General features: G+C 45.6%; 2 protein-coding genes across 13 annotated transcripts in view; both read left to right on the top strand.

Moving 5' to 3' along the window:
• Med1 (mediator complex subunit 1) overlaps positions 1-10,085 on the top strand; it is a 41,160-nt gene extending 31,075 nt beyond the window's left edge. For 2 of the 9 annotated variants that reach the window (NM_001080118.1, NM_013634.2), the window contains exons 15-17: positions 1,000-1,095; positions 1,197-1,302; positions 3,770-8,578. In NM_001080118.1, coding sequence (NP_001073587.1) covers positions 1,000-1,095; positions 1,197-1,302; positions 3,770-6,998 — 3,431 coding nt within the window. In that variant the 3' untranslated portion in view covers positions 6,999-8,578. Of the gene's footprint in view, positions 1-999; positions 1,096-1,196; positions 1,303-3,769 lie in introns of all 9 variants that reach the window. The other 7 variants (XR_001779920.2, XR_388366.4, XM_006532504.2 and 4 more) reach the window with 7 other exon arrangements.
• A 1,232-nt stretch (positions 10,086-11,317) lies between these two features.
• Positions 11,318-19,002, top strand: part of Fbxl20 (F-box and leucine-rich repeat protein 20) — a 68,368-nt gene continuing 60,683 nt past the window's right edge. Inside the window, exon 1 of one of the 4 annotated variants that reach the window (XM_006534299.4) lies at positions 11,318-12,617. Coding sequence is in view for 2 of the 4 variants with exons in the window: in XM_006534298.4 (XP_006534361.1) it covers positions 12,076-12,123 (48 nt within the window). In the remaining 2 variants the exon portion in view is untranslated. Of the gene's footprint in view, positions 12,924-19,002 lie in introns of all 4 variants that reach the window. The other 3 variants (XM_006534298.4, XM_030246362.1, NM_028149.1) reach the window with 3 other exon arrangements.

The raw sequence follows: 19,002 nt of genomic DNA, 5'->3' as shown, positions 1-19,002 counted from the left end.
AGTATTTGGAGGCAGAGGTAGGTAGAACTCTGAGCTACACAGAGAGACCCTTTCTGAAAATAAACAAACAGGTTAAAGTTGTAGCATGTAAGTACAGTTCTTGCCTACCACTGGTGAGGCGTTGGGTTGTCAGCCCTGCAAAAAAAAAAAAAAAAGCAAGTCTAAAACAATATCCAAAACGAATCTGTAATACATGTGTATTATGTGTATGTACATGTATGTGGTCTCAGCGCATGTTGGTGTTTTGTTTGGTTGGCTTATGTATTCCTGTAGACCAGGCTGGCCTGAGCCTCACAGAGATCCCCGAGTTTGGTGGAAGGTGGAACTCTGGGATACTGAGACCAGCCTGGCCTACAGAGTGATTTCCAGAAGAGTCAGAGCTACACGGAGAAACCTTGCCTAGAAATACTTAACAAACAAAATGAAAATCGGTGTTACTCAGGCTAATGTTGTGCATGACTGTATGCCAGCACTAGATAGGAGGCAGAAGCAGGGGCAGGTAGCTCTAGACAGACAGTGAGGGTCAGCCAAGGGCTGCACCGGGAACCTGCCTCAGAAACCAACCAAACCACCCTTACTGAGGAAGTTTTACGGTAATAGTACTGATTGGCCACATCAAATAAATGAAAAGACTAATTGAGAGCTGGGCATGGTCGTGAGTACCTGTAATCTCAGTGTTAGAGAGGCTAAGACGGGATTTGGGGTTCAAGAGTAACCTGTGCTACACAAGACTATGTCATAAGTTACAAAATGAAACAAAAGTCTTGGCCATTCCTGGTTTCAGAATTCACTCTCAATTTAGGCTGTTTACTAATTTTTTGTTTTTAAGTTTTTCTATGTTGTAATTATTTTATATTCATGAATGTTTTGCCTGCCTGTATGTATGTGTACCTTGTGCGTGCCTGGTGATCAACTGGCGATGTTACTATTTGCATAAAGACAATTATTTGTTTGTTTAATGTCTTAAATATGGTTATGATCTTTTTCCTCATTGTTCAGATTCTCCTGGGCTCCTCCAGTTTGAAGTGTGTCCTCTCTCAGAATCTCGCTTCAGTGTATCTTTTCAGCACCCTGTGAATGACTCCCTTGTGTGTGGTGAGTTGTGTGGGTGGCCAGCCTCTCTTGGGGACATCCTTTCTTGAAAAATTGAGAACCCGGATGGATCACAAGGATCACTTCCACATTTTGTCTTTCAGTGGTGATGGATGTGCAAGACTCAACACATGTGAGCTGTAAACTCTACAAGGGGCTGTCAGATGCACTAATCTGTACAGACGACTTCATTGCCAAAGTTGTTCAAAGGTAGTAGTGGCCCTTTTCTCCTAAGAATTTCACTGAGATTTGTACAGTGTGTGGATGCAATTATGTATTTATTTATTCATTTATTTTTCAAGAAAGGCTGTCCTGGAACTCTCTATATACCAGGCTGCCCTTGAACTCAGATCTGCCTGCTGCTGCCTCCCGAGTGCTGGGTTTAAATGTGTGTGTGCATCCTCATGATATATCCCATACCCAGGGTCTATATGTTTATGTTTAACATAAGTTAAAAGTATTAGAAAAACATTGCCATTTAAATTTAAATATTTAAATTTACTCCTTTTATGCTTTGAGATTTAAAATAATGTGACATTTTTTGTTTGTTATTTAAAAGTCACTATGTACACAGTAGGGATAAAGCTGGCCATTTCCAGCCTTGCTATACATTTAAGGTGATAGAGAGCTGAGAAATAAACTTTGTTTTTAAAGACACACTCACTGTTGCCTCCATAGAATTTACTGTTTAGACCAGGTGGGCCTTGAATTCCTTTGCCTTGTGCTGATTAAAGGGTGGGTATCTTCATGACTCGCCTAAATTATTAGGTTTTTTTTTTTTTTTTTTAACATACCCTCTTCTTTCACATATACCATGTTATATAGCTGTGTGTGGGGAGTTAACATTTAAACCAGCAAACTTCCTGGAAACATTAATATGTACTTTTGAAATTTTTCTTTCTAAAGTAGGGAGGAAGTAGCCTATTTTAAAAAAGAGATTTCATTTACTTACGGTTTGTTTTTTTTTTAAAGATTGATTTATTTATTATATGTGAGTACACTGTAGCTGTCTTCAGACACTCCAGAAGAGGGAGTTAGATTTTGGTTTTTGTTTGTTTGTTTGTTTGTTTGTTTTGGTTTTTCGAAACAGGGTTTCTCTGTATAGCCTTGGCTGTCCTGGAGCTCACTGTGTAGACCAGGCTGGCCTCAAACTCAGAAATTCGCCTGCCTCTGCCTCCCGAGTGCTGGGATTAAAGGCGTGCGTCACCACACCCGGCCCTAGATTTTGTTAAGGATGGTTGTGAGCCACCATGTTGTTGCTGGGATTTGAACTCAGGACCTTTAGAAGAGCAGTCAGTGCTCTTAACCACTGAGCCATCTGTCCAGCCCCCTACTTACGGTTTTTTAAAAAACTCTTATTGCTCGTTGTGAATTTCAGATTCTGCACCACAGTCCCACTCATCCTCCCATCCCGCCACATCCACCCTCTGCCCTTGCGACCTCAAAGGAAACAAAAAGCTTGTTTGTTTGTTTGTTTGTTTGTTTGTTTTGGTTTTGGTTTTTTTGGGGGGGCTGAGGGGAAGCTGTACTGTGTCACAGTGTGTCCTGAGGTATGCCCGAATCGCTTTCCTTAAAAATGTTCAATGCAGTGAGTCATTGATCTGGTTTGAGGCCTCTGTCTTCTGCTTCACTATCAATACTGGATCCTCACTGAGGCTCCCCTCAGATAGTCTGTTGTTGCCCTGTATCATGGAGATCCTGCAGCTTTGGATCTGCAGGACTGGACCTTTATTTAAGTTTTGAGGCATGGCCTTGTGTTTTCCAAGCTGGCCGTGATAATGTAATTAAGGCTGACCTTGAATTCCCAATCCTTCTGCCTTAGATACCCAAGTGCTTTCATCAGAGGCATAAGCCACTCTACCTGGTTTATTTGGTGCCAGGGAGAAAACCCAGGGCTGTGTGCCTGGTAGGCAGGCACTGTAATAATTGAGCCCCATCTTCATCCTCAAAATAGATTTTAATAGATTGTGATTAACTTTGATTGGAACGCTGCTGTTCATTTTACATATCCCCAGCACCTGTCAAGTAAAACTGTCAACATCTTGAAGATAAAACACTTAATAGTTATAATGCCCAAAATATCAGTATTTGCCTCAGGGTAAAATTTGTTAACACACATAGTAAAGCAAAATGTCTTAAAAAGTCTGTTGAGAATGTAAACTTACCCAGAAGCTAAAACTAGTCTGTGCTAAGATAACTAGTACTGCAGACCAGCAACAGAACTTTCCAGAGTGGCTTTTGCTATATTTCCTCCTGAGTTTACTTATCATGACCTTTCCTCCCCAGGTTTCTTCCATAGTTTTCATTTTTGAGACAGGGTCTGGCTGTTGTAGTTCAGACTTGCCTTGAACTTGAAGTTCCCGTGCCACCCACGCCTGACAACTTTCTTTTAGCTCAGTGTAAATTGTTTTTGGACTCTGTTTTGGTTTTTGTGTGTTTCATAAGAAGTTAGTTTTCTATTGGATTGCAATTCTTTTTAGAATCAATATATCCAACAATTTGGCATTTGTCAAATTTCTCTTGTATTACAGAGTACTTGCTTTATGTAAACATTGCTAACTGCTGTTTTCTGAGGCTTATGTAAATCACAGGCAAAAGTAGAGCCTTTTGTTCCAAATGATGATTTTATTCATCACCAATGCAGTGTTAACTTACATGGTTTTCTCCTATCTTACAGATGTATGTCCATTCCTGTGACGATGAGGGCTATTCGGAGGAAGGCTGAAACCATACAGGCTGACACCCCAGCACTGTCTCTCATTGCAGAGACAGTTGAAGACATGGTGAAAAAGAACCTGCCCCCGGCTAGCAGCCCAGGGTATGGCATGACCACAGGCAACAACCCAATGAGTGGTACCACTACACCAACCAACACCTTTCCGGGGGGTCCCATTACCACCTTGTTTAATATGAGCATGAGCATCAAAGATCGGCATGAGTCGGTGGGCCATGGGGAGGACTTCAGCAAGGTGTCTCAGAACCCAATTCTTACCAGTTTGTTGCAAATCACAGGGAACGGGGGGTCTACCATTGGCTCGAGTCCGACCCCTCCTCATCACACGCCGCCACCTGTCTCTTCGATGGCCGGCAACACCAAGAACCACCCGATGCTCATGAACCTTCTTAAAGATAACCCTGCCCAGGATTTCTCAACCCTTTATGGAAGCAGCCCTTTAGAAAGGCAGAACTCCTCTTCCGGATCACCCCGGATGGAAATGTGCTCGGGGAGCAACAAGGCCAAGAAGAAGAAGTCGTCAAGAGTCCCACCTGACAAACCCAAGCACCAGACTGAAGACGATTTCCAGAGGGAGCTCTTTTCCATGGATGTCGACTCACAGAACCCTATGTTTGACGTCAGCATGACCGCTGACGCGCTGGATACACCTCATATCACCCCAGCTCCAAGCCAGTGTAGCACTCCCCCAGCAACGTACCCACAGCCAGTGTCTCACCCCCAGCCCAGTATTCAGAGGATGGTCCGACTGTCCAGTTCAGACAGCATTGGCCCAGATGTAACTGATATTCTTTCAGATATTGCCGAAGAAGCTTCAAAGCTTCCCAGCACGAGTGATGACTGCCCACCAATTGGCACCCCTGTTCGAGATTCCTCAAGTTCTGGGCATTCTCAGAGTGCCCTCTTTGATTCTGATGTCTTTCAAACTAATAATAATGAAAATCCATACACTGATCCAGCTGACCTTATTGCAGATGCTGCTGGAAGCCCCAATAGTGATTCTCCTACCAATCATTTTTTCCCTGATGGAGTAGATTTCAATCCTGATTTGTTGAACAGCCAAAGCCAAAGTGGTTTTGGAGAGGAGTATTTTGATGAAAGTAGTCAGAGTGGGGATAATGATGATTTCAAAGGATTTGCATCTCAGGCATTAAATACATTGGGGATGCCAATGCTTGGAGGTGACAATGGGGAGCCAAAATTTAAGGGCAGCAGCCAGGCTGACACGGTGGACTTCAGTATTATATCAGTAGCCGGTAAGGCTTTGGGTGCTGCAGATCTGATGGAGCACCACAGTGGGAGTCAGAGTCCTTTACTGACCACTGGAGAATTAGGGAAAGAAAAAACTCAAAAGAGGGTGAAGGAAGGCAACGGCACAGGTGCTAGCAGTGGATCAGGTCCAGGGTCAGACAGCAAGCCAGGCAAGCGCAGCCGCACTCCCTCCAATGATGGGAAGAGCAAGGATAAGCCTCCAAAGCGGAAGAAGGCAGACACTGAGGGGAAGTCCCCATCTCACAGTTCTTCTAATAGACCTTTCACCCCACCTACCAGCACGGGTGGGTCCAAATCCCCAGGCAGTTCAGGACGATCTCAGACGCCCCCAGGTGTTGCCACCCCGCCCATTCCCAAGATTACCATTCAGATTCCTAAAGGGACAGTGATGGTGGGCAAGCCCTCCTCTCACAGTCAGTACACTAGCAGTGGTTCTGTGTCTTCCTCTGGCAGCAAAAGCCACCATAGTCATTCTTCCTCCTCCTCTTCCTTAGCTTCTGCTTCCACCTCAGGCAAGGTGAAAAGCAGTAAATCTGAAGGCTCATCAAGTTCCAAGCTCAGTGGCAGTATGTATGCTAGCCAAGGGTCTTCTGGATCCAGCCAGTCCAAAAATTCATCTCAGACTGGGGGGAAGCCAGGCTCCTCTCCCATTACCAAACATGGACTGAGCAGTGGGTCCAGCAGTACCAAGATGAAACCTCAAGGCAAGCCATCCTCCCTTATGAACCCTTCTATAAGTAAGCCAAACATATCCCCTTCCCATTCAAGGCCTCCCGGAGGCTCAGATAAGCTTGCCTCTCCAATGAAGCCTGTTCCTGGAACCCCCCCATCCTCTAAAGCCAAGTCCCCTATCAGTTCAGGTTCCAGTGGTTCTCATGTGTCAGGAACTAGTTCAAGCTCTGGTATGAAGTCATCTTCAGGGTCAGCATCCTCAGGCTCAGTGTCTCAAAAAACCCCTCCAGCATCTAATTCTTGTACACCATCTTCCTCTTCGTTTTCCTCAAGTGGTTCTTCCATGTCATCCTCTCAGAATCAACATGGCAGTTCCAAAGGGAAATCTCCCAGTAGGAATAAGAAGCCTTCCTTGACAGCTGTCATAGATAAATTGAAGCATGGGGTGGTTACCAGTGGGCCTGGGGGTGAGGATCCAATAGACAGTCAGATGGGCGCAAGCACAAATTCTTCTAACCATCCCATGTCCTCCAAACATAACACGTCAGGAGGGGAGTTCCAGAGCAAACGTGAGAAAAGTGATAAAGACAAATCCAAGGTCTCTGCTTCTGGGGGGTCAGTGGATTCCTCTAAGAAGACTTCAGAGTCAAAAAATGTGGGGAGCACGGGGGTGGCAAAAATCATTATCAGCAAGCACGACGGAGGCTCCCCGAGCATCAAAGCCAAAGTGACGCTACAGAAACCTGGAGAAAGTGGTGGAGATGGGCTCAGGCCACAGATAGCCTCATCAAAGAACTATGGCTCTCCACTTATCAGTGGTTCCACTCCAAAGCACGAACGGGGTTCTCCCAGCCACAGTAAGTCGCCAGCATATACACCACAGAATGTGGACAGTGAAAGTGAGTCAGGCTCCTCCATAGCAGAGAGATCCTACCAGAACAGTCCCAGCTCAGAGGATGGTATCCGACCACTTCCAGAGTACAGCACTGAGAAGCATAAGAAGCACAAAAAGGAAAAGAAGAAAGTCAGAGACAAAGACAGAGACAAGAAGAAGTCTCACAGCATGAAGCCAGAGAACTGGTCGAAATCCCCCATTTCTTCAGATCCGACGGCGTCTGTGACAAATAACCCTATCTTATCTGCAGACAGGCCTTCTAGGCTCAGCCCTGACTTCATGATTGGGGAGGAAGATGATGATCTCATGGATGTGGCCCTGATTGGCAATTAGCCTAACTTTCTAAACAGACACGTCCAGAGGAGAAACTAATGATATATGTAAACCAACCCGAGGGGTGAGTCAGACAGGCCCTGTCAGTGCTTAAGAGCCCTAAAGGGCATGGCCTCTACACCAAGCTGGGTACATTTATAAACATACATCTAGACCCTGCTGCCGAAACCATGTGGTTGGTTGTTCAGAAACAAGTCATATTTCTTTGCCAGAAAGCAATGAATAAATTACTTGCTTAAGGGGAGAGGGGTGGTGGGAGAGGGTGTAGAGAGGGAGGGGTGGGAAATTGTTGTGGGAAATATTCATATATTTTTCTCCCTTTTTCCATTTTCAGGACATGCTTTAAACTCATTTTAGTGCATGTATTTGAAGGGCTGGGCAGAAAATGAAAAAGCAATACATTCCTTGATGCATTCGCATGAAGGTTGCTCACCTGTGGGAGATGCCCATTGGAAGCATGGGCACGGGAAGGACTTTGACAGTTCTGGACACTGAAAGCAATGTTTGGTGTCTGTTTCTTAGGAGTGATGGGGGAGGGAAAATTATTTTAGTTATTTATTTGTAATATTTTAATCCTTGATGTTTGTTTTTATGCAATGTTTGTTCCTAAATCTATGAAGGTTATGGTTCAGAACAGTAGGAGGCAGGTAGCAAGGCTCGCCTGGTGGGGAGCTCGCAGCCTGTGCTGACGCTGCAGCACCAGTCCCACAGAGCTAATCACAGCCTGTCTTTGGAGTTGAATAGAAAAACCAAAACTATTATCTTTGGAGGTTTTTCACAGGGTTCAGACACCATAGGAATATTAGGAGTGAGTTACCTCCCTATGCAGATAAAAGATTTATCTTCTTTCATTAAAAAGGAAGGGTGGCTTTGGGGGGTATACATTTGTTTTCAGAGTCTATACCCTATCGTATAAAAATCAGTATAGAATTAATAGTTCTCCTACTTCCACAATGTGCCAAAAGTCTACATCCCAGCATTTTGTTTGCAGGAGAGCTGATGCCATTCCTAAGAGCTGGACTCTTTGTTTCTCTTCATCACAAGAAGAAGGAGTTCAGACTTAAATCACTCCACTGTATGCTCCCCGAGATAAACAGTTAAAAAAAAAAAAAGCAGCCATAGTTCACTTAAAACAATTTCAAGCTCACTTGAAGTGATTAGGGCCTGGAATGCTAAGTGAGCATGAAGATAACCCTTGCTACCGTGTAGCACACAGTCGGACCTTTTTGGAGAAACAGGTCTGAGTCTGGATTCTGAGGGACATCAAAGGAAGACCTCATAAATAGAGAAATGCAGGAGACCGTTTTGAGTGCAACAGAAGTTCTCAGTATTTGGAGGGTCCTCTCAAAAGTCCGCGGCCTTACTTTGATTTCACCACCTGCACTGTGCCATTCCTGATGATTCCGTTTGGGATCTGTATCAGCGGGGTGGGGGTGGGGCGTGATCCCCAGCACAACTCTTCTGGATTACAAAACAAGCAAAAGCCAGGTGATTCATGTTTGTGTGTGTTATAAGTGGAGTGACTTCATCAGATACGGACGATTTCTACATCCAACACTGCAGGTTGTTGGAGTTAGCATAGACTTGGAAAATCTACTGCGGCTTTCTTTCCTAGTTCTCTTTTTTTTTTTTTTTTTTTTGTTTTTTTTGTTTGTTTTTTTTGTTTTTTGTTTTTTTGGTGTTCTCCCTTTTCTGGTCATTGGTTTTCAACAACTCCGCCATTTCTGTGTCCCAAGGCAATAAATAGGAAACAAAATATTGGAAAGTGGAGCAAGAAAAGTTATCTGTTCCCCTATCAGAGCCCGGTGTCTTGGGTGACATGGGCAGGGTGTATTGGAGTGCTTTCTCTTGTGGTGCTGACATAGTAGCCGTGCGGTATCTCAGATAAAACCAGGTTGGATTTCTCAGAAATTTGCCACCTGGTTGTGAATCCTATCTTCTTAGTTTCTGCAGGAAAATTGTTGTTATATGGGGTTTCATTTTGTTGTGGGTGGGGACAATCTCATGGGGAAAATGTACTGCATAGTATAAGGGGCTCAGGCCCCCCGAGCAGAGTCAAGAAATACCAAAATCAGTAAACTGGGAAGCTTTTCTCTCTTTCTGTCTTCATCCCAGATCAAAGAATCCCGAGTTAGGATCTGGATGAAGGATAAGCCCCTGAATTGCTGATGGGCACACCCCACACAATGACCCAGCATCTGAACTTGCTTAACAGGGAGCCGGGGCTAAACTGCTTCACCCTGCCTGGGAACCAGGGAGCACTGCATTTCTCCACAGGGTGGAGGAGAAGCGGCAGGATAAACCAAGCCTGGGACACCTCCCTCCCATCCAGGTGTGCTCACCCTCCTGTTTGAAAGACGGCAAGGACATGAAGTCAACGTGTACCTATTTGCTGCTGCTGCTGCTGCTGGAGTTTATGGTTTTTTTTTTCTTTTTTTTGACCTATTCTTCTGTCTTTGGGCTTCATGTTAAGGGTCTTTGGACAAAAATCTGCTCTGATGTACAAGAATATTTCAGTGTATCTTAAAACAAGTGTTTTCGAGGTGAGCAAGGGGACCTGATGTAATTGCCAAAGCCAGCTTGAGGGTGATAACTCTTGAATTGGATTTTCCTTTTGTCAGGCCAAGGCCTGAAAAATCTGTAACAGCAATATATCATGAATTTTCAGAAGAGCCAGTGGGTCCCATAGTGTCCTCACTGGTCCCAGCAGATGTCAGTATACAAAACATAATCAATCCCTGGGCAATCTTGTGCTCTACTTTATCTTCATCCTTAGCCACGTCCTCCTGTCATTTGTCTCGGAGTCACGTTTTGGAGAGACAGGAAGTATTATCTTAGAAACTAGGTTGGGAAAATGTTCAACTATAGAGCTGAGATTTAAATTTTGAGTTTAAAAATGTACATCAGGAGCAATGGAAAGGGTGTTTTCTTAAAGGCATTTCTAATTTGCTTTTCTGTGTGTATGTCTGTTCTGTAAATAATTTTTTCATTTTTGAAAGTGGATAAAATCTGTGGATTTTCCCTCTTAAAACAACACAAAAATAAAACTTTCTTTACATGCAAATAAATTTCTTTGATAAAAAGAAATGTGCCTCTGTGTTTTTTATTGTTTGTTGTTTTGTTTTTTTAAGATAGATTCTCACTATGTCCCCCTGCTGGTCTGGAACTCACTGTGGAGACCAGCCTGGCTTATGTTTTTTGTGACTAGGTTTCATGTAGCCCAGCCAGACCTTTAACTTGTATTGCTGAGGCGAACCTTAAACTCTTTTATCTTCCTGCATTCCTCTCAAGTGCTGGGGCTTTTGTTGTCTGTCTCTAGCAAGCCCAGAAGGATTCTGACCTCAAGCAGTCCTTAAGCGGCATTACAGGTTGGGATTACCTTGTGGGATTACAGTCAATATAAAATCATATTCGTTGAATATTTCCATTTGTTAACCTCTCAAAAATCCAAATTAATTAGAAACCCAACAGCTTCACTGAGTACTGTTCTAAATGAGCCCACAGCACAGTTGGTAGACCAATGAGGCCAGATTTTTTTTTCTTTCCCATACTTGTCTGTCAACTTTTCTCTTTCTCACCTTTTCTTGACTTGCAGTTAAACCTTTATCAGTAATTCTTGCTGGGAGAAACAGCTTTTGGATGCCACTAAACTTTGTTTTTTGTTTTTCCCCACTGCCTGAAGTAAATACTTTTAAAAGCATGGGGGGGAGGAAGAGCTGGAGAGATGGCTCAGAGGTTTAGCGCACTGACTGCTCTTCCAGAGGTCTTGAGTTCAATTCCCAGCAATCACATGGTGGCTCCCAACCATCTGTAATGGGATCAGATGTCCTCTTCTGCTGTGTACTCAATTGTGTACTCATATGCATAAAGTAAGTATTTAAAAAAAAAACATGTGGGACTCAGAATGTCTCATGTGAACTAGGTTTTTGTGGGCCAAAGAACTAAGTTTTTTAAAGGTAGTTTGCTTAGGAATGCCTCTTCAGGGAAAAAAAAAAGTTCTGTCAGGCGTGACAAATGCCTTTAATGCCAGAACTGGAGGCAGAGACAGGTGGATCTCTGACTTCCAGACGACCAGAACAGGCTTCATAAACAATCTCAAAAAAAAAAAAAAAAAAAAAAGGAACATTTTATTTTAGGGACTATAAATCATAAGTTTTTTTTAAAAAAGGTTCACAACATTTTGCTCTTTTAGTTTTTAAAGAGGACCAGCCTTTCTCTCTTTTTGTACACATTTGCTTATTTCATGTATGTGGGTATACTGTAACACTTTTGCTCTTAAAAGTTCATCTTTTTCAAGTTCTAAAACTAAGTAGAAAAGGTCTGACGACAAACTCGTAATTGCTTTGAGCATAAAATTGGAAGCAGTATTAAGGTCTAATTAGGACGGCTGGGATTTATGGTAGTTTTTAATATTTCAGGTTTGGTACATTTTGTAATGTCTCTGACGGAGCAATTTCACTCTCGGTTGTTTCATAATTCGTGGAAAATAGGTCATAGATTTTGGAAGTCTTGAAGGCTGGAGTTAACAAAAAGATGACAGACTACCTTTTATACTAGGAGCGAAATCCAATGGAAGAGTTTCCTATGGGCAACCGCCCCCGCCTACTCGCTCCTACATGCTTGTTTCTCCCGCCGAAATGGCGTCACGCCGTGGCTCTCACGAACCAGCTCTCCGATTGGAGGGTGAGCAGCCGCTGCAGCCCATTGGGCGCCAGCGGCCGGAGGGGCGGGGACGCCAATGGCCCTTGTGCCTTGCCCGCCCCCACCCGATTGACGCCAGCCCCTCCCCCGGCCCAAGGAATGGGTACTGGGCTGGGGCATTGCACCCCCTGATCCCGAGGTGTAGCCTCGCTGCCAGCTCCTGTGCAGAGCTGGCGCTACGTCCTCCTCTTAGCGCAACCAGCTCCTGCCTTCTGGAGCCTGGCACTGAGAGCCATCCGCCCCGCAGGGGCCCCCCAGGCCTCCCTGCAGCACCCCGTAATGCAATTCACCGGGGTGGGGGAGGCGGCGGCAGCACCTACGGCGGCAGCGGCGGCGGCACTGCCCCAACCTAGAGACGTCTAGAAAGAGGAGGAAAATGGCTCCGAGCAGGGACCGCCTGCTGCACTTTGGGTTCAAGGCGACAGTGAGTGATAGAGGACGGGAGCTGGGTGGTCAGAAAGACGTGGGTGCCAGCTCAGGCCGCCGGGGAAGTGATCAGATCAGAGCTGGGGACCCTAGGCTGAAAGCTCAGGTTCCGCGTGGGTCGCTACGTGCCAGTGAGCCCTCGCAGTGCTGGAGGGGATCCGGTGATGTTCCTGTCCCTGTTCTGCTCTTCTCGCCGGTCCGCGGGCACGCGCGCACTCGCACCCGCCCCACAGCACACACACCGTGCCCCCCCCCCCCACGCCCGCGCGCGCACCGAAGCAGGCGCGCACTTGGGCACTTCCCTGCTTCTCCTTGTCCTGGTGGGCTGGCGCCCGGTCACCCCACGTTCCAGGCGCTCGCGGGCTCACCGTCCGGGGCTGCGCCGGGTGGGGGAGGGGTGGGCTCGCGCCGCCGCCGCCGAGCGCTCCTCCCCTCCCCCGACGTTCCGAGGCCCGGGCGGCTCTGCCCAATGAGGAGCGGCGTTGCTGGCAGGTGGGGAGTGTTTTTGTTTTGGGTTGAAGTTGAGGCTTTGGAGAGGACCGAGCTAGCGACTGGCAGTCGTCGCGGCCGCGGACGCCGCGGGCGGTGGTGGAGGCCCCCGCGGGACTCGAGCGGTCGCTCCTCCGCGTCGGCCGGGCGAGCCTCGCCTTGCTGCCGCCGCCGCCTCCCGCTCCCGGAACTCCGGGGCCTGCCCTGGCCCCTATCTTTGCACTCCGCACGCCGCAGCGCCCTGCCCGGGCCGCACCCGCCGGCCCCATGAGGAGGGACGTGAACGGAGTGACCAAGAGCAGGTTTGAGGTGTGAGCTCGGAGGGGTCTCGGGCGGCGGCGAAGGCCAGCTCTCGCACCCCAAACAGTAGCTCGACCGGAGCCTCCTCCCTTGTGCGGCCCGCCACCCGCCCCCGATGCGGCCGCCGGCGTCCTCCCCTGCTTGCGACCCGCAAGCCCCGCGCACCGGCTTGCCTCGCCTTCCGGGAGGTTCGCCTGCTGCCCCTTCCACCCGCGGGCCCTGGCCGGGATTAGCCCTGGCGCCCTAAATCCCCCCTCCCCCATAACACCCAGCTTCCCATTCTCTGCCCAGCCCTTGGCTAGCCTCCTTCCACCACGCAGTGAAAGCACTCAGTCCCCGACTGGCCAGCGCCTGCTGCCTTCGTGAATCTCCACCCGAGCGGGAATCGATTAGTCCTCGGTGGAAGTAGGAAGTTGGGGGTGGTAGTAAACTGGGACGATAGAGGCGACTGTGGGGTTTTCGTGCTGTTTGGATATTCTAATACTTCCTCTTCCCCGTGTAGTCTAATACTTTTGTGGTTCATTGTTTATTGGGAACTTAGATATCTGTTCCGAGAATGCGAGGAAGGTCTGAGAGCCTTCGGAGAACCCATTCCTGGTTTGTTTTGTTTTGTTTTTTTGTTTTGTCTTAAGTTTGTCCTCTGAAAAGGAGGTTTGTAGTCTTGGAATGGAACCGTACATAGTCAGAAAGATCTTTAAAAGCGAGTTCACGACTGAGAAAGGGATTCCTTTGGGAAGTATCCTAAGTACTGGTGAAATGAAATACAGTAGTTTGGAGATGTGCTGGAGGTTTCATTGGTAGGCCGAGAGACAAAGAAACTTACACAAGAGAAAATGTTACCTGGCCTTTTCTGGCAGAGGCTCAGGCTGACTGACCTGTGCTGGGCCCAGGCTCAGTGTTCATCTCACTTGCTGGCTTCCTGTCTCCTCTCTCTTGTTGTATTTTTAACACCCAGTGTTTCCCTTCAGCTCCCTTTAAAAGATAAATTTGAGACAAAAAGTTTGTGGGCTTCGGGTGAAAGTCTCACCTAGGGGCGAAACTTCTGTATAGTCTTAGTATTTCTTGAAAAAGTATTTATAGTTATAAAGTTAAGGTAGGAGGGAGAGCTGTGGAGAGACTGTAAATTCAGACTTAGTATGCCAAGTCGCAGTGAGGAGTGGAGAACTTCATTGGTTACATTAGAGTTTTCATTTGTAACTTAATGGTGGGTTGGGGGAGAGGCATAATAATAAAAACTGCCTATGTAAAATGTTGTATTGCTCTAAAGTGGAGCCGCCAAAGAGAATAATTTATGGTGGTTTCAAGTTCAGTACTACTGTGAAAGTCTTTACCATTGAAATTACTACCTGGACACCTGACAGTTTAGGGTTACCCAAAAGAGTTCAAAAGGAAGAGTCCAAAACTTCGATAGTTCTTGACCGACTTGCTATTCCGAGTGGAGAATTTCCCATTTGGGGTGAGGACTGAGGAAAGCCTGACAGATCCTCATTTGTGCGTTAAAGCCATAGTGAGTTTGAGGTGGTTTCCTCCACCTCCCAGGTGCTAGTTAGCGTCCTAGATGTGAGCCGCTGTCCTCTGCTGCTTGGGTTTGTTTCAGCTTTTATTTTTAGTTTTTAGGGTTTTTTTGTTGTTTTGTTTTGAGATAGGGTTTCTTTGTGTTAGCCCTGGCTGTTGTGGAACTTTGCTCTGTAAACCAGGGTGGCCTCAAACTCAGTGAGCTGCCTGCTTCTGCCTCTGGAGTGCTGGGATTAAAAGCATGTGCCACACTGTCCTGCTTGCTTCATGAATTTCTAAATACTCAAACCTGCCAGGCTCTCTTTTGCACACCTTTAAGCGCAGCACTCAAGAGTCAGAGGCAGGCAGATCTCTGCCTATTCCAGTCCAGTTTAATGTACATGGAGAGTTCCAGGACAGTCGGGATGCATAGAGAAATTCTGTTTGAAAATAAAAACAAAAGAAAAATCCTCAGAACTAAGAGAATCCTTTACAGGGGGCTGATTATTTCTAAGTAGCTTATCACAGAATGAGACTTTTTTGTGAGATCTGGAAATGAGTACAAAAATAATAGCTAATTTCAAATCGTGATCATGACTAATACAAGTGAAAGACTCTTGCCCCACCTTAAGATGAGGGACTTAAATCTTTGCATGCTTGATGCATTATAGCGTTCTCTCTCTCTCTCTCTCTCTCTGTTTTTCGAGACAGGGTTTCTCTGTATAAAGCTCTGGCTGTCCTGGAACTCACTTTGTACACCAGGCTGGCCTCGAACTCAGAAATCTGCCTGTCTCTGCCTCCCGAGTGCTGGGATTAAAGGCGTGTGCCACCATACCCGTAGCCTTCTCTTTATGAAGACTGTTTTAATGTTCTCTTAGAATGGTTTCGTTTTGTGTTTGAGGTACTGGGGACACAGCACAAGATTCTACTAGCAATATTCCTCACCCATTTTTTTTTTTTTTTGAGACAAATCTCTGTTTAGCCCAAAGTGGCCTGGAACCGTGAGCAAGGCTCTTACTGCTGTCTCTCAGTGCTGACATTCCAGGCATGTACCAGTGTCCAGTTTGGGGACACTTTCTTCTGTGTACTTTTGAATGCTGAGATCAGAGGCCACATGCTCTATATCTTGCTCTCAGAGCCAGAGATGCAGAAAAGCTTTTACGTTAAACGGAGCCTAGTGGCTGGGAACTGTAATCCTGGCTTTTGGGAGACTGAAGAGGATTTGTCCCCAGTTCCAAATCAGTCTGGTTTACACAGTGAGTTTCAGGCCAGCCTGAGCTATAGCGTGAGACCCCTCCCCGTTCAAGCTGTGTGTCCTCCCAAGTTGCCCCTGAAGGAAAAAAAAAATTAAAGCGAGATCACTGGTTATATAAGCCAAACCTGCAGCATCTGTGTAAAGCCAAAGGCAGGTGACTTCAGGGTAGAGAATAAGAGATCCGGAGATGTCAAACTTTGATGTTCCTAGCTCTGTTGCTTTGTGTGCATGTGTGTAGGGTTGGTTTTTATTTATTTATTTATTTATTTATTTATTTATTTCATTAAAGTACTTTAAAGATACACTTTATTTTATGTGTGTGATTGTTTTGCCTGCATGCATGTTTGTACCTCATGCCTACCTGGTGCCCGCAGAGGTAAGAGAGTGGCGTGGGATCCCCTGGAACTGGAGTTACAGGTGGTTGTGAGCCACCATGTGGTAGATAGAATCTGAGCCCTGTTCTGTCCAAGAGCTGCAAGTGCTGTTAGCTACCCAGCCGTTTCTCCAGCGCGGCTCTGTTTTTTGTCTCAGGGTTTCACATAGCCCAGGATGGCATGGAGCTTCCAACGGTCCTCTTGCCTCAGACTCCACTACACATGCTGTCTAGCCTTGATTCTTAGAATTCTGTCTCACATTCAAGGAAAGTTGGGACCCAAGATGGTACAATTAAGGTGTCAAAAGTTGTGCGGCTTAATAGTAGAAGACCAAGAATCTAATCTGGGGGTGGGGGTGGGGGTGGGGTTCATTGTTTGTTTCTAGAGAGTTATTTTGTGAAGGCCTGGGTGTGTGGATGTGCATCAGCATGTGCATGCCTGGGGGTGCAGTGCCTGTGGAGGTTGCACAAGTAGGAGTCCCCTGGATCTAGAGTTATGGGCGCTTGTGAGCTCCCTGATGGGGGTGGTGGGTGTTGTGAACCTAGCTTGCTCCCCCCTCCCAGAACAGTTAAATGGTCTCAACCACTGAGCCATCTCTCCAGCTCCCCAGACTCTCTTGTTTGTTTGTTTTTTATGTAACCCTGGCTGTCCTGTACTCCTTCTTGTAGACCAGGCTGGCCTTGAACTCAGATCCACCTGCATCTGCCTCCCAGCCCTCTACTCTTCACACTCAATATTTAACTCTTGTTCTGTTGTTACTGTAACTTACCATAAAGCCAACTAAATGTATGGAGAAATGGTTTTCCTAAAATTCATCGAATATATTTTATATATGCTGTCAAATTAATGTGTGTGTCTTTCATTTTAAGTGTGTTAACCAGCATTGCCTTAACACTCACCAAGATTAACAAGAGACACATTTCAAATGTCTAATCCTGCCCTTAGATCCAAATTGAGATTTTTTTCTTTTAGTTCAGTCTTTACTTTCATGCTTCCAATAGGTCCATAATAAACATACCATGGTATTAGAAGAAAGTCTTTAGTTTACTTAAAAAAGAAATTGATGTTTTAAAAAAGCCATTGTTACATTAGCTAGCATTAAGTTATTTTGTAATCAGTGCCTGGAGATGTTAAGACCATAAGTTAGGAAATGAAAGTCTCTTTTGGAAATACTGACTCTCTATTCATTATTTTTCATTATACTTCACTGGCTTTCTCATAAATACATAATACTGCATACAGTGCTGTCACTAGGCCTTGTTCCATAGCTAAGATTGGAAGCTAGGGGACCCAAGATGGCTACCAGCTTAGGACCCTCTTTCCAGCCTCCCAGATGTCGGGGTACAGGCAGGAGATGCCACGCTCAACTTAATCATCATTTGTGTTAGAAGTATTCACATTTCCAAACGCTAAACGCTAGTGTCCATCTATTTTAGGTCACTTTTCAGTGAGCTGTGAGGACTAGTGACACTGTTACACACTCTTCCCCCACACTGGACATGTGCTTTCCTAATTTGCTACAACCAAGCCGTCTTACTAAGTCCTACAGGATGGCCTTTAGCCCTCTCAGAATCATTGAGCCTTGGATCCTCATACACTCCATAAACTCCTCAGAAGCTGGAGCTACAAGCCTGCACCACAAGATCAGGCAGCCTATGCTACTGAATCTGGTTTGTTTGTTTTTGTTTGTTTGTTTGTTTTTAATTTTATTTATTTATTTTTATATTTATTTATTTTGGGTTTTCGAGACAGGGTTTCTCTGTATAGCTCTGGCTGTCCTGGAACTCGATTTGTAGACCAGGCTGGCTTCAAACTCAGAAATCCGCCTGCCTCTGCCTTCCAAAGGCGTGCGCCACCACGCCCAGCTCTGTTTTAATTTTTTTGAAACAGTCTTACTGAGTATCCCTGGCTGGCTTAGAACTCACTGTTCTGAGTGAGACAAGGCTGGCCTGGAGTTCACAGAGATCTTCCTGCCCCTCTTTGTGGACTGCTGGGGACACCACCATGCCCAGCCTTTGAATTTTTTTAAATTTATTTTATTTGTGTGCGTGTGCATGTTTGTGTATGTGCGTGAGTTTGTGTGTTGTGTGTGTATATGTATGTATGTATGTCTGCCATGTGTTCGTCTGTCCATCCATGGAGTCTAGATAAGACTTTCAGGTCCTTTTTTGCCGGAATTACAAAGGCTGTGATGGGTGCTAATCTCTGTTCTGAGGAAGGAATATAGTGTAGTGACGGGACACTTGCCTGACATGAGTGAAGCCCGGGATCAATACATAAAAATAAAAAATATATATTTTAATTTCTAAAGTTGTTCATGTCTAATCTGGACCTCATTTTCCCTCCAAATAAATGAGCACTTTTGTTACTGGCTGAAGATCCACTCCTGTCCTTTGAAATATAGTTTCCTAACTTGTAACAGGTTGGAAGTGGAATTAAATTTTTCAGTACTCATATAGTATAGTGCTGTGATTCTGAGAGACTATTTTTAGACATTTAAAGTAAAATATTGTAAGACACCAGGGAAATACAAAGGAGAGAGGGAAGAAAGACCACTCTTCCACGGGCCGGATGTAAGTGCTCGTCCGAGGAGGGTATCTCCGTGCCATTTTCCACCCTGATCTGGTAGGCTGGGTGAACTTTTGGGCTAGGCCCTCAGTAGACACTTAGCTGAGAAGTAACAAGATATCCAGTTGTAATTTATAATGTCATCTCTTAATGCCTTTTAGTGTACTTGATAGAAGGATTCTGATGTAGCTGGGCAATGATGGTGCACACCAGAGGTAGGACTATATCTCTGGCCTTGAACTCAGAAATCCGCCTGCTTCTGTCTCCTGAGTGCTGGGATTAAAGGCGTGTGCCACCTCGCCTGGCATTTTTTTTTAAATAAACTTTTTCTGAAAGAATTATTTATTTTATGTGAGTACACCGTTGCTATCTTCAAACACACCAGAAGAGGGCATCG

The sequence above is a fragment of the Mus musculus genome, chromosome 11 (assembly GCF_000001635.26).
Source record: "Mus musculus strain C57BL/6J chromosome 11, GRCm38.p6 C57BL/6J".
NCBI classification, from domain to species: Eukaryota; Metazoa; Chordata; class Mammalia; order Rodentia; family Muridae; genus Mus; species Mus musculus.
This window is presented reverse-complemented; position numbering and strand designations above follow the sequence as displayed.